General features: G+C 35.4%; 2 protein-coding genes and 2 long non-coding RNA genes across 4 annotated transcripts; 1 reads left to right on the top strand and 3 right to left on the bottom strand.

Moving 5' to 3' along the window:
- Positions 1-316: 316 nt before the first annotated feature.
- Positions 317-608, bottom strand: LOC117239253. The gene is made up of 2 exons (XR_004494395.1): positions 526-608; positions 317-386 (listed from the first exon to the last, which is right to left on the bottom strand). It is a non-coding gene; the product is annotated as an uncharacterized LOC117239253 (long non-coding RNA).
- Positions 609-624: 16 nt separating this feature from the next.
- On the bottom strand, positions 625-923 carry LOC117239252. The gene is made up of 2 exons (XR_004494394.1): positions 881-923; positions 625-691 (listed from the first exon to the last, which is right to left on the bottom strand). It is a non-coding gene; the product is annotated as an uncharacterized LOC117239252 (long non-coding RNA).
- A 1,685-nt stretch (positions 924-2,608) lies between these two features.
- Positions 2,609-3,479, top strand: LOC117239250 (adrenodoxin-like protein 2, mitochondrial). The gene is made up of 3 exons (XM_033504698.1): positions 2,609-2,632; positions 2,797-2,929; positions 3,297-3,479. Exons 2-3 carry the CDS (start codon positions 2,826-2,828, stop codon positions 3,385-3,387), a joined length of 195 nt encoding a protein of 64 aa, XP_033360589.1. The 5' UTR covers positions 2,609-2,632; positions 2,797-2,825; the 3' UTR covers positions 3,388-3,479.
- A 2,882-nt stretch (positions 3,480-6,361) lies between these two features.
- On the bottom strand, positions 6,362-14,636 carry LOC117239254 (protein odd-skipped-like). The gene is made up of 3 exons (XM_033504699.1): positions 14,572-14,636; positions 14,230-14,430; positions 6,362-6,759 (listed from the first exon to the last, which is right to left on the bottom strand). Exons 1-3 carry the CDS (start codon positions 14,611-14,613, stop codon positions 6,424-6,426), a joined length of 579 nt encoding a protein of 192 aa, XP_033360590.1. The 5' UTR covers positions 14,614-14,636; the 3' UTR covers positions 6,362-6,423.
- Between the last annotated feature and the right edge of the window lie 391 nt (positions 14,637-15,027).

Raw genomic sequence — 15,027 nt, 5'->3', positions numbered from 1 at the left:
TTGAGGTTAGTCGGTGTGTAAACAGAGAAAACACGCGGATAAATTGTAAGGTAGAAAATATATTTAAATAGAAGTGTAATAAGTAAAAATACAATTTGAGCTGGTCCAGATCCGCACGCTAGCTGTGTTACCTAATAACTGAAAACCCCGAAGCCAACGTCGCCTGTCTACTGTTTATGGCCTGACTTCGTCGCAGTCTTTTGTCTACACGCTGTCGATGGCTTCAGTGCTTGAGAAAACTAAACAAGACCAGATGTAGAGTTTTCTTAGAAGTGGTAACCACTTCAACACGTGCCATTGTTTTCGTAAATTTTTGATATTATAGCTTCATAAATTTCTCCATCCTCTGAGTATATTGCACGATAAGGTGCTCCTATGATCCATTTCTATAGAGAAAAGATGTGTATACAAATAAATATAAGTAAATAGCAAAATAAAATAATTTGCTTCTTAATCAATATATTTAATAATATTTTGTATCAAATTTGTAATATTCTATCAAAATCACAACCCTGTGTAATTTACTTGCGTGTTTAGGCTGCTTAAGATTTTGTAGGTTTTCTTTCGGTTGAGAATTTCCAACATCCATTCCCATTCGCTTGATAACTTCTTTTGCTAAATATATTGCTTTATCATATGCTTCTATTAATGCACTATCATCCCAAACATTATCATTGGCTGTGTCTGTATCCTTTTGAGATAGCAAATTATACGTTATTAATATTGATACAAGTATTTTATTATCAAACTATTGCAAATTATCATATATGTCATTTTTCAAAAATTGACCAAAAGGTAGTGGATACTGTTAATTACTATTATGCTAAGATCTTCTACTAAAATAATGTTAAAACCATTACGTTTCCATTACCATACATACGTTTCCATTTCCTCGTATAAAAAGAACATTCATATCATCTGCCATTTTAAAATAACATCATTTAAATATTGAATTTGCTTCTGAAATATTAATTTGTCTCATTTCTTTAACTCTAACACATTGTAAACAATGATGACATTATACCAACTATAATACTAAAAATCTATTCCCCATTCATTCGAAAGATTATTGAAGCAAGGTTAACATTGAATGTTCCCAAACTTCAATAACTGTATTTTACTTTCTTTACAATATCTAACAATATATTAGAATACTATAAAAAATATTGTATGCACAAGAAACTGTTTATAGCGAAATAGCAAAAGAATTAATCACATATTATAACTAAAACGAGATTGTTAAGTAGATTATATTATACTGCATATGCGTTAGTGTTTCAGCTGGTAAATATAGTTTTTATATCTGAAGATAAATAAGATTTAATTCTATAAAATTGCATAATGAATTTGCGGCGAACGCCGGTCATCCAGTCGCGTTGCCCACCAACCAAACATGGCAACAAATATAAAGAACCAGTTCAACGGCGAAAGCGTATAGCGGATACGCCGAACGGTCCTGATGGAAGATAAAGACGTCCCGTCTTCCGTTCTTGCCTGTTCATCCATAGCCTGGCGTTCCTTTCGTCGTCCATTTACGATTCCACCTTTATGAGTTCGCCCAGTCCCAGTTTCGATATAACCGACCCGTGGTTCATAGACAACGGCGGTTCATGATACTGGCAAAACCAAACGACAGCGCCAATGCCGTCTGAGGCGCCCAAACGCATGCCAGTTTCATTTCAAACGTGTTATATGGGGAATTACATTATTGATTTCTGGAGCATTCCTTTAGGATTATAAAACGGGTCTGGAAGAGCACGGGTCCGGTAGAGATACGTCACTTGTGTTAGGAATCGTTTTATAACCTATCACAGTAAGGGAACGTCCCAGTATAGCAGCCGAAGAATGCCGTGGAAGTTTTTGTACAAAGTATAATTGATCTACAATTGATATTTTCCGCAATACTTATCTGGTGTTCGGTCAGGGTGTCCCATACTCATGATATTTATGACAGTGGAATGGCGTTAGTAAATCAATTACAAAAATTTTCGAGATCAATTCTCGGTATTGCATCAAATTATTCAAAAAATACAAGCAACACAACGTTGCCCTTTTTGCAGGCAACAAGAGGAATATCGACCACGCAACCACTTTCAGAAAAACAAGAGTAAGTGATACAAATTTTCTTGTGCTTTCCTTCTTTTTTTAATAGAATTTCAGTACTTACCTTCCAGTATAAAATTGGTGTCAAAATAATAATGCTAATAATAATGTCTAAGAAATTTTTCTCTTTGTAGGAGTATAACATCTAGAAAAATAACATAGTATTAATAGAATAGTATTAATAAGAACAACATTGACAGTGAACAACTAAAAATATAACACTGTTATAAATATATGATATACGAATTTTATTTATGCATTATTAAGACAAGTATATCTTATTTTTAAATTATTTCTATTATCATAAGTGATACATATAATTAAGGTATAATTAAGAGAAGATTAATTGAAGAAACACAAAAAATAAAGAAAATTATATTGAGATAATTTTTATCTTTCATAAATATTATTTTCAGAGTAAATATAACGTTTGTTAAAGCAAGTGGAGAGAGAATCAAAGTAAAAGGGAAAGTTGGAGATACTATATTAGACATAGTAGTAAATAATGAAATTGATTTAGATGGATATGGTATGTTTTAAAGAAGCATAATTTACTTAATTTAAAATAAATAATTTTGAGGTAGAAAATATTTGAAAATTTTAATTTTTATCAAGTTTAATATTCTTATTATTTTTAACTTTTTATACTTTATTATATAAGTATGTTGTAATATTAAAATATAATTGATATAGGTGCTTGTGAAGGAACATTAACTTGTAGTATGTGCCATTTAATATTTTCGAAAGAAGTTTATGATGCACTTCCTGACAAACCAACAGATGAAGAATTAGACATGTTGGATTTAGCATATGAATTAACAGATACGTTAGTTCATAATAATCAGTATCAAATCATTCACATTATTAATTCTATTACCCTTTAATATTTTATAAAGTGAATTTTTCTATTTAAATTTATGTAAAAACAGGTTAGTATTGGGTACTTCGAAATCTGCATCTCAATGTAGAATTTCAAATCGCTATCTCTGAATACTACGAAACTGAAATTATAATAAATTTTCATAGTTTTTTATTTACGACCCTATAATCATTACAAATCTATGTTTGAATTAGCATATTTACAATGTTGATTTTCAAATGGATAAATAGAAATCTTATTGTGTATTAGTATTAATTTGTATAGCAATAAATATATTTATTGACATATTCAGTTATATAATATTTAATTTCAGGTCACGGCTAGGCTGTCAAATAGTAATGTCTAAGGAACTAGATGGAATTGAGGTAAGAGTTCCATCAACAATTAACGATGCAAGAGCATAACTGAAATTATCTATAGGTTTTTGAAAATTTGTATACAATGTTATACATCTCTTGTTAAAAAACCCTTGTTATAATTATTAAAATATTGGTATTAAAAAATATAATAAAGAATCTTGTGTTTAAATGTGAAGCTTATATATATATATACATATGTTATAGTATAATTGCAATTTTGATATTTGTACATTGCCATTGTAAAAAGCCTATCCAATTATGAAGAAAATATATCTTTTATTTTTAATATACAGGGTGTCAATTTTAAAACGTTCATCTAAATTATTTTCGTTACTATTAAAGATAAGAAGAAATTACTAAGGAAGACTTAAATGGTTTTAAGATGTGTACTTGGTTATGATAAAAAAGACTCTTGTGGAATAAATTTTGCAACTTCTGAAAGATTAGATAAAAGCTTAGAACCTAAAAAATAATTTGAAATTAATTTCGTTTAGATATACTGTTTGATTTCTTAGCTGTGGGCAAGTTTAAAAGATCATCAAACTCATGGTCAACAAAACAACAGAAATGTACATGCAATGCTTTTCCGTTTCACAACAAGTTATCTGACACTATCATCATTTTCGTGGCACATGCAACATTATCGATTCAGTATAGTAATGTTTTGGATTAAAACAAATGTCTCGACATTGGAGCAAAATATTTAAACCTTTAAGGACTAAAATTAAAACTTATGAGTTTGTTTATAATTTTAATAGATTTTATTAATATTGTGTTTACTGGTTTATTAATTACAAGAAAGTTTGTAAAAGACTGAAGTTTTACGTAAAAAGTACAAATATTCTTTCAACAAAATTAGTCAAATCACATCATTATTTATACATATTGTATATAAATAAAATATGCGGATATATTACTTTACCCTAGAATTGAAATTCAATAATATTGAAGAATCTTATTTATTCAGATTTTGTACATTATCGTTTCTAACCTCGGATAATAGAACAACAAATTAAATATTTTTAAACAAAAAAACTTTGTTCCTTTGTTTGATTTCCCTTGCTCGCGTTTCTTAACTACTTAGATATAAAATACGTTTTCGAAAATTCATACTTCACAAGCTACTAAACGCTTTATCTGTTCAGAATAATTTATTGTTTTCTTAACTAGGTACATACCAAATACATCTATTAAGTTGGTATTTCTCATAATTACCAGTACATAAAGCTACAACACTTTTGTACTATGCTTGTTATACATGGATCTAACAAATAATTTAACTTGTGTATTGTCGTTTGTATATTTTGTTACGTGTAAAATATTCTATTTTTACACTACTTACAAGTTCGATAAAGTGTACATTACACATCGTGAAATTTACATATTTTCACTTGGTTACCCTGCCCAATTCGAATATAATTCAGAACGTATGTGCTATATTTATATATTCTGCATTTGTTTTGTATATTATGTACACTGATCTGATCTTTGTAAACGCGAGTTTTACGATATTAATGAGAAATTTGCCAATTTAATGGAAGTTGTTAATTTTTTCTGGAACGTTTCACGTTAGCAGACATGTTTCTTAAGTTACAGTCGAAAAGTGTTTTTATGTAAAAGAATAGGAATGATCAAGTTATTTTAAGATGACAAGATATTTCACGTCTTCTATTTAAATATAGCGTTAAATTTTAATTCCGTCAATTCGTATATACTCATACATCGAATTTTCTTTTCTCATGTCATTTCTTTTCTTTCATTTCACATTTAATTACAAAGATAAAGTGTAAGTACGTTCCTCATAAAATTAATATCAAATGTCGCAAAATATACAAAAGTAAACTAAGAAGAGGGGTACATATTATTACACAAACTGTCGTTCATATTGCATATGTACATATGCAGTATAAAAACAATACTTTTGAGTTCTTAATCTCCTGTTTAAATAATCCTAATATCTAAATTTGTATCGGTCATTGATTCGATATAACTGCGTTTATTGGAAGTAATTAAGCTATAGCCTGCGCACAAGAGAAGAAGGAACAAACACGCATAGTATACACGCTTAAATAACAAAATTAAGTCAGTTTACGTTCAATGTGAACTTGATCAAAGTTCCAGTCTCGAATTATAGAGTTTCTTACTATCAGTTTACAAAATTCGATATTACGATTATGTACCGTATTTGAAAAACATAAAATGCTTTGTTCAATTTTAAATAAAACTAATATTTACCAAAGCGAATACGAAAAAAATGTTATCATCAAACTCAATTTTCAATTATCAAACTTAATCCAGCACAAATACAAATGTTATTCGTGCTTTTTTACTTTTACTACTTTTCAACTCTCTATAGTTCGAGATTTGAGTTCCGCTAACTTTCTTTCTACTGCGCATGCGCAACAGGAAAACTTGAATTACACGTAATAGTCAAAAATTCGAAAATCTTATCCTTTCGTGGCAGCGAAAGTAACCTAGGACTAGAGGTTCCATAACATTAATAATAATAAGGCAATAATATTAATATTAATAATAATGTAATCGAGTACTACTAACAATATTAATAATAATAATAATAATAATAGTATGGTAATGGCAAGATACACGCGGGTATAAATTAATCATTCCTTTCGTAATATCTACGACGTCTTCGGGATATTCTTTAGAAATTACTTTATTTCTGGTCAATATTCATTAACGAGCAACTTTTCTCTCTGTTTCTTATCACGATTTTTTTCACTTCATCACAATTGTACCGTTAGAAATTATTCAAAACATTGTTAAAATGTCCATGAAATATATGCAATTGCCGTATTGAATAAGCGAGTAATGAAGTTGTTGTTTCACTGAATAAAAGTGAAATCTGCAATGCGTGTGCTCAAGTATATAAGTTAAAAAAAGATTGGTACATCAATGCCTATTATTCTTAATCAATATTCATCATTTAACAATTAGGACCGAATTTTTACAAACCAACTCTAAACCACGACCCAATTTACAAATAAAAAGATCGATGTGTAAGTTAACTATCAACTATTAATCTCCAATCCTATGTGAAGATATAATGTTCGGACCAAATTTCTAAACTAACGTGGACAATTCATGCGGACTATTGGTGGTTGCTGCGCTACTTAGATCCAATGTGGCAGCCGGAAGACCAGAACTGACGCTGCCGGTTGCTTCCCGTGGCAAATGCTGCGATCTATTTAGCTTATTTCCAGGACTCGGTGGCGATCTATCTGCTGGTGTATCCGGTGGCGTAACCACGTTTCTGTGTCCGCTCACGTTCAGATGATTGTGCGTCGCCGCGATCGGAGCTGGCGATGAGAGCAACAAGGGCGGTGGAGACATTGACACGTGTCGATGATGATGATGGTGATGATAGTGTTGGTACTGTGCAGCTCGGCCGTGCGTTGCTTGTGTCACAGACGAAATTCGAGCAACTGTATATAACAAACCGAAATTCCGAACGCCTTATCGCGTGTGACCGTCCGGTCAGCACCCGTTCTCAGCCGCCTGAGTGGCATTCGATCACTCCAGCCGTCCTCCGAATTTTACACTAAGTATAAACAAAACCTTCTCCCACTCCAACGAATGGAAGAATATAAATGCTCCCTTCAAAATCATCCAGTCAGTCTAATAAAGAAATTCTTAACTAATCCAAGCATCGAAAGCGTATCATCGCGAACCGAAAAAATTGTATAAATTGAGTAAAAAAATAAAAAGAACTTAATCTCCTTTTCGGAAATTAACAAGTTCCTTATTTTTACCTAAATTTTACACGACATTTTTGGCGATCCTGCCAGGATCTATTCACTTCAGTGCAAACGAAATTACGATTTCGGCGTACGCGCATCATTGAAGATCGAAGGATCAACGGACCCAGTGCGAATCTTTGCTACTACGAAGCCCTGCAGCACATTCAACGTTCCACTACGGTGAAACTAGACGAGAGGACTACGGTCAGCGCAGAGCAAGCCTACGAATAATATTCGGAATCTAGAACCAGCCAGAGAGGAAACATCCCTGAGACTCCTCAACGGTCATAGCTACTACGGTAAGCTGAAAAATCTGGATTCATTTTCACGATACCGTGTGAGAAAACCCAGTTTCTCAAGCGCTTCGAGTCCAAATAGCAACAGTAGTTCAGACCCAATAAGCTCAATTAGAATCATGCCCACATCACGAAAAGACAAAGTCGAAACTATTGAAACCGTTTCTACAAACGGAGGTACGGACAATTCGATTCGTGCCATACTCGACGTGATACAAAAACAAATTGAAATTCTTGCGTAACGTGTAGAAGAGACACAACGGACGGCCGACAGTGAAAATAAGAAGCGTGCAGCGGAAATAGAACTATTAGGCAAAAATATCTCTAAAATAAAAATAGGACGCGACGCTACTACAGAACTAGGCTCCCTTATTACTATGGACGAATCTGTTGCTGCGAGAGATAGAACTTCCCCACCATGCGTTCCAATTCGAACAGAAGAAGGCAACCATCCCTCTTACGAAGACCGTCCACCGCAATTCGCCTCTCCGAGCTTACGGGCCAAAGACGCGATAGTATGTATTCCGCAATTAAACGGCGAAGACAATATCGGAGCAGAAGAATTCATACGCGAAGTACGCGAATTACGAGCCATGTGTAGCGAACCCACGCTACTATTAAAAATGATCAAAATCGGGAAAATCGCGAGTAAAGCCGCAATGGCCATCTGCAATATACCGATATACGAATACGGACACCTGTACGATGCCCTAAGACGAAACGTAGCCACCCAAGACTCTGTTAGAGAACATCAAGACCAGCTACGCGAAACGAGACAGCGTCACGACGAAAGTGTGCAAAATTATATCATCAGGTTCCGCAGAACGCTCAATAAGTTACAATACAGTATAACGAACGAATACCGTGACGAAATTACTAGACGAGCTATGAACGACAGGATTTTAAAAGACTCCGTGATCGATTTTATCCGAGGCTGAAAGGCGAAATAGGACAATTACTACTCGCCAATCCACCATACAATATCCTTGAAGCCGAAAAGAAAGCCACCGACATCGAGCGATTCTTCAGGGAAGATCGAAATCGACGACCAAAACCAATAGAACGATTACGACTCCCTGAGCAGCAACGACTAACAACCAATAATCCTAATCCGATCACTAAAAAACCAACTCCAACACCCAATCCAATGCCAAGAAGCTTCCGACAAACCGAACAAATACCACTTGCCCAAAGGACACAATTAAAATGCTTCAAATGCAACCAAATCGGACATGTCTCCAGTCAATGTAAAAATTTTCGAACACCCAGCCAATTTCCGAGACCACCAGCAGTCCACAATCTCGAGACACACAAGGAAGAAATAGAGGAACCAATAGACCAGACCTACGAATTAACGCCACAACAGGAAGACTACCCACAGTACTTTTACGATCCGACGGACAGCGACATAAATTCCTCATTGACAGCGGAGCAGGAATTAATATACTCAAGCGAAGATGCGTATTACGACCAAGAATAACAAAAGAACGGAAATTCTCGATGGGACACTCTAAATTTAAAACCAACGAACACGCTTTGATAAAACTATTTGGCAAAACTCTAGAATTTTTTGTGGTAGAAGACAACTTTCCAATTATAGAAGACGGCATACTCGGTTTGCCAGCTCTATCTAAATTCAAATTTGAACTCTCGAATCAACAATTAAAACTTGACAATAATATACTTTTATTGCAACAGGAAAACGACGTACCTCCAAAACAAGCAGTGTCAAAAACAGTCTACCTGGAAGGAAAACCGACAACGATATGCTTTATCAATGGTGGTGAGTGCCCAGCCAAAATGACTAATTTTATCGAAAATTCAAATACGTATGATCAAGTCTCCACGTTTAAAGATTTAGTTAGACTTTCGCATATAGAGAAAACCCTCCGTGAACCAATCGAAAAGATATTGCTGTTCTACCTCGACGTATTCAATCTAGAGACCGACTTATTACCATGCACTAATCTTGCTAAACACATAATAACGTTAAAAGAAAATAAAATCATTAACACAAAATCTTACCGACCGCCTGAATGCCATAAAGAAGAAATCAAACGACAAATGGACGAAATGCTACAAAAGAACATTATAGAACCATCTGATTCTCCTTACAATTCACCAGTCTGGGTAGTACCAAAAAGGCAGACGCCTCAGGGAAACAGAAATGGCGAATTGTAATAGACTTCAGAAAAATAAACGAACTAACTGACCAGGACGCATATCCATTACCTGACATAGACGACATACTATCCCAACTAGGCAACGCAAAATTCTTCTCGGCCCTCGATTTATCCTCCGGATTCCACCAAATCCCAATGGACATAGACTCTAAAAAGTACACAGCATTCTCCACACCACAAGGACACTATCATTACAATAGGATGCCATTCGGTTTAAAGAATGCACCTGCAACATTTCAACGCATGATGGATACCGCGCTAAGAGGACTCATAAATAAACATTGTTTCGTATATTTAGACGACATTATAATATTCGGACAGTCGATTGAAGAGCACAATAGCAACCTCGCGATAGTATTGCAACGCCTACGCGAACTCGGACTCAAAATACAGCCGGACAAATGCGAATTTCTCAAACCAGAATTAGAATATATTGGACATATAGTAACCGCCGAAGGTGTAAAGCCAAATCCCAAAAAATTAGAAGCCGTTAGCAATTTCAAACAGCCACGTAATCCCACAGACATCAAATCGTTCTTAGGACTAGCAGGTTATTACCGTAAGTTCATCAGAAACTTTTCTAAGATCGCGAAACCATTGACCGAACTTACAAAAAAGGAGACACCATTTCATTGGACAGATAAAACCCAGGAAGCATTCCAGACATTAAAAAACAAACTCTGTTCATCACCCGTACTAAAATTCCCAGACTTTGCGAAACCATTCACATTAACGACTGACGCCAGTAACGAAGGTATAGGTGCAATCTTATCACAGGACGGACATCCATGTTGTTATATCTCGCGAACTCTAAACCCACCGGAACGAAACTATTCCACTATAGAAAACGAACTTTTAGCAATAGTATGGGCCGTGAAACGCCTCCGACAATATCTGTTAGGACGGAAATTCCTCATCCGAACCGATCACCAAGCACTAAAATGGTTACAGAATTGCAAAGACCCCTCATCACGCTTGATGAGATGGCGATTAAAACTAGAAGAATACGAATACGACATAGAATACACGAAAGGAAAAGATAATACTGCAGCCGACGCACTATCTAGAATACATGTTCTGACCAGACGACGCGAAAATTTGAACATAGAACTCGATAAAAAATATCACGATTGGGAAAAATCTACCGACGCGTTACCCAAAATTCTCAAAATGACTCCGAACCGTAAATCTTTCTATCAATTATCCAAAGCAGAGCTAGGAAATTACGACAGAATCGAATGGTTAACTAAATTAAACGAAATTATTCATATAAACGAAAAGATAGGTATAGGCGACGACAGTTTCACAGAGACCGAAAAGAACGCGATCAAACAAATTTTACTATTCCTGAACGACACCGTAAAAGAATTAAATTTTGCATGGGAACCAATTCAAACATATAGCGACGAAGAAATAGACGAATTATTGAAAGAAAATCACGATTTAGTAGGACACCCCGGTATACAAAAGACATACGACCGCATTCGTGAACGGCACAGAGTACCAGATTTGATGAAACGTATACAACAACATATAGAATCATGCGACACCTGCCAAACATCTAAAACTACACGTATCAGACCGCGCGAAGAACCTTGTATCACGGACACACCCCTCGAACCAAACGATAAAATTGCTATGGACTTATTAGGCCCACTGAAAAAGACGAAAAAGGCAATCAGTACATTCTATCCATACATGACGAATTGACAAAATACTTAATACTCGTACCACTAAAAACTCAGCAAACGGAAACAATTTGGAACGCACTCTTGAATCATTACATTTACATCTTTTTCGCTCCAAAAAAGATATTAACTGACCGCGGACAGAATTTTATATCTAGTTTAATGCAACAGTACGAAGACGCGTTCAAAATCAAACATATCAAAACGACATCCTTCCACCCACAAAGTAACGGATCGTTAGAACGGACACACGCAGTAATAACAGACATGTTAAAATCGATACAGCGAAATTCGGATGAAGAATGGGACGATCAACTTAACTTTGTATGCCTTGCATATAACACAATGATACACGACTCTACTGGTTACACGCCATTCGAACTCACATTCGGACACCAAGCCAATCTTCCCTCCACAATATCCAAGAATCCCCAACGCACATACGCAGACGAAGTCACGTTCCGCAAAAAGGAATGGGACTCTAGACTCCGACACGCTCGCGAAACATTGATCAAAAGTAAACAGCGATATCAGCGCGATCAAAAACGTAAAATTATAAAACCTCAATCAGTTTTCAAAGAAGGAGACTCTGTTTTAATACATAACGATCATAAAAGGCATAAACTTGATGTGGAATGGTTAGGACCGTACACGATTGATAAAGTATGTACTCCATACTATCTGATTCAAGACAAAAAGATACACGGTAATCGTTTAAAACCTTACTTTCCAGGTCGACGCTCCTCTTTGCCGGAATAGTATCCGCGCAAATAAATATTACACCATTAGAAGGAAACTCTGTATTCGTAGAAAACATAGGAAAAGGATATTTATACAGCGACACTGCCAATGTAATAGTAGGATTAGACACTAGCGACATATACGAACAGATAAGCGCAATAGAATCATATAAATTAACAATAGACTCACGTGCAATCAGCAAACAATACGTCGAAGAGTTAGGCGGATTACAAAATCGCATCAATAACCTAAAACAACTCGCAAAACACTTGAAAGCGTTAACACATACCCGGAGCACACGAGGTTTGCTTAACATCATAGGTTCCGTATCGAAAAGTCTGTTCGGGACTCTCGACGATGATGATCTTACGCTCATAAACAAAAATATGGACAAACTATTCGATGATAATAATAAAATCAAGACCATAATAGCTAATCAAACATCACTTATTAGAAAAATTGTAAACTCAGAAAACCTAAACCACTTAGAGAGATCATATAGTGATATATTAAAATTACAACAGCAGGCAAATATCGATAGATCTATGCTTAAGATGATCATGAAAGTCGACACCGCGGTGCAAACTTTACACTTCCAATTAGATGAAATACTTAACGTCATGATATTAGGCAAACAAGGAATAATTAGTCCACAAATACTTGACCCCAATGAATTCATAGAAAATTACGCCAAGACAATAGGTAGCCAGATGTACAACACCGCGATTTCTGCCAAAACCGAACATTTTCAATTCATACTCGACATCAGTGATCTTAAAATCTTCACAATAGATGACAAAATATTTTTCAAGATCATAGTACCTTTAGTCTCTAACACAGAATGGAACATATTACAAGTATATCCTATCCCGAGTAAAAGAAATGGAGTATTTTTGGCTCCAGTAGTCGAACATCAGATATATTTAACTTCAGGTCTTTCATTTATAAACGCTGATATCGAGTATATCAACAAACTTTGTAAGAATCGAGCCGGAACCACTATATGCAAACAAACACTACCTATCCATGACAGAAATTCAAGAACCGATTGTCGCAGCGAAATAATAAATTTCAAACCACACATTGAACATTGTCAAATAACTGTACTTAAGATTGAAGACATTAGCTTTATACCGCTCAAAACTAGCAACTGTTACATTGCGATACCAGCAAATCCGATAGAAATAGACACAATTTGCCAAACGAAACATACCTTACAAAAACTTGACAAGCCTTCCATCATAAGAGCTAACACTTCTTGCGATATATTGTATAAAGACGAACACATGCGTATAGGCGAAACAAAAAGCGAAGTCATATACGAAATCAAAACAAAAACCCTAGCGCTCAAAACAAACGATAGTTTCACTCATCTATTAGATAAACTCGAGCGAGCACCGAAAATAATAGATAATTTACAAGGCTATAAAACAACGATCGATAAAATAGGCGACGAGATAGAAACTCTTAATTTCGAACACAGAATTAAAAATATACAGTATTGGGGACTAACCACGCTCCAGATATTAGGGTACATAGCATTAGGCATACTAGGTATATATAGATTAAACAAAATAGGGGTATTCAAATGCATCAGGAAATGTATACCGAACAAATTATGTATCAATTTATTTTGCTGCCGAAATGAAACTGTAATCAACAGCCACAATGCGACAGCTCCACCAGTACCACTCACCCTGGGCTCAACACCCAACATCTATATTCCAACCAACACATACCACTCAGATGAAGAGGAGGAATCAGCTGTAATTTTCAAGCCACGTCAAGTCCGATTCCACAAAAATCTTCTGAAGAAAACTTGAGGGATCAAGTTCAATCTAAGAAGGGGGGAATGTCACAGACGAAATTCGAGCAACTGTATATAACAAACCGAAATTCCGAACGCCTTATCGCGTGTGACCGTCCGGTCAGCACCCGTTCTCAGCCGCCTGAGTGGCATTCGATCACTCCAGCCGTTCTCCGAATTTTACACTAAGTATAAACAAAACCTTCTCCCACTCCAACGAATGGAAGAATATAAATGCTCCCTTCAAAATCATCCAGTCAGTCTAATAAAGAAATTCTTAACTAATCCAAGCATCGAAAGTGTATCATCGCGAACCGAAAAAATTGTATAAATTGAGTAAAAAAATAAAAAGAACTTAATCTCCTTTTCGGAAATTAACAAGTTCCTTATTTTTACCTAAATTTTACACGACACGTGGCTGGTATTTAGTTGGTTCGTCACGGGCCCGACTTTCGTTGGGCAGCCAGCATGGTGGATGGTTAACGGGCCACGTAGTTGTTGTTGCTGTTGTAGCTGGTGCTGGTTCTGGTGCTGTTGCAGCTGCTGCTGACGCTGCAGCTGTACCGCCGCTTCGCACTGTTCGCGCGCTAACGCCTTCACGGCATTCGTCTTCTCCTACGAAATAAGAATGATAGGTTAGGTTGTAGTCAGGGGCCATAACAAATTAAAAAAGTTATAATATAAGAATTTACATTTTAGTTGAAATGATTCTAGTTACGAATAAGTATTAAAGATGATTCAAATCTTTTTCGTTACCGATAACCATGGTGAAAACTCTTTTGGATTACTTTCAGCCATTGTCAATCTTATTGTCAGTACTACATGCTTGAAGTAGAAGGAGGGGTACAGAGAAAAAGACTTTTTCTCAGCAAATATAATCGTTACTCAATTATTTTGTTCAACAGTTTTACAAATCTCCCAAAAATAAACGAGAATACGAAAATACACTGAATATCGTGTGTATGGTTATTTATAAAATCCCCTTGAAATAGTTGCGATCGCGGATCACATAAACAAACGAACCTATCATTCTACAGAGTATCTTTTTCGGTGAAATTATGCAAACGTAAATGTAACTTCGGTAGAACTCCTCGAGAACTTGTAAGCTTATATCACTCTGACCCAACCAGTCCACTCTAAAGTGTATAATTTATAAAAGGGGATTATATTAATACGTGGAGGATGTGGTAGGTGGTAAGTTTTGCATATGAA

This window comes from Bombus vosnesenskii, unplaced genomic scaffold, assembly GCF_011952255.1.
Source record: "Bombus vosnesenskii isolate JDL3184/JDL3185 unplaced genomic scaffold, Bvos_JDL3184-5_v1.1 scf7180000013905, whole genome shotgun sequence".
NCBI lineage: Eukaryota > Metazoa > Arthropoda > Insecta > Hymenoptera > Apidae > Bombus > Bombus vosnesenskii.
This window is presented reverse-complemented; position numbering and strand designations above follow the sequence as displayed.

Coding starts and splice junctions, on each gene's coding strand:
- LOC117239250 (XM_033504698.1), top strand. CDS start 2,826: ATGTGCCATTTAATATTTTCGAAAGAAGTTTATGATGCACTTCCTGAC. Junction 2,930..3,296: donor GCATATGAATTAACAGATAC/GTTAGTTCATAA, acceptor ATTTAATTTCAG/GTCACGGCTAGGCTGTCAAA.
- LOC117239254 (XM_033504699.1), bottom strand. CDS start 14,613: ATGGCTGAAAGTAATCCAAAAGAGTTTTCACCATGGTTATCG. Junction 14,431..14,571: donor AGTTTTCACCATGGTTATCG/GTAACGAAAAAG, acceptor CTTATTTCGTAG/GAGAAGACGAATGCCGTGAA. Junction 6,760..14,229: donor ACCAACTAAATACCAGCCAC/GTGTCGTGTAAA, acceptor TCTGTGACACAA/GCAACGCACGGCCGAGCTGC.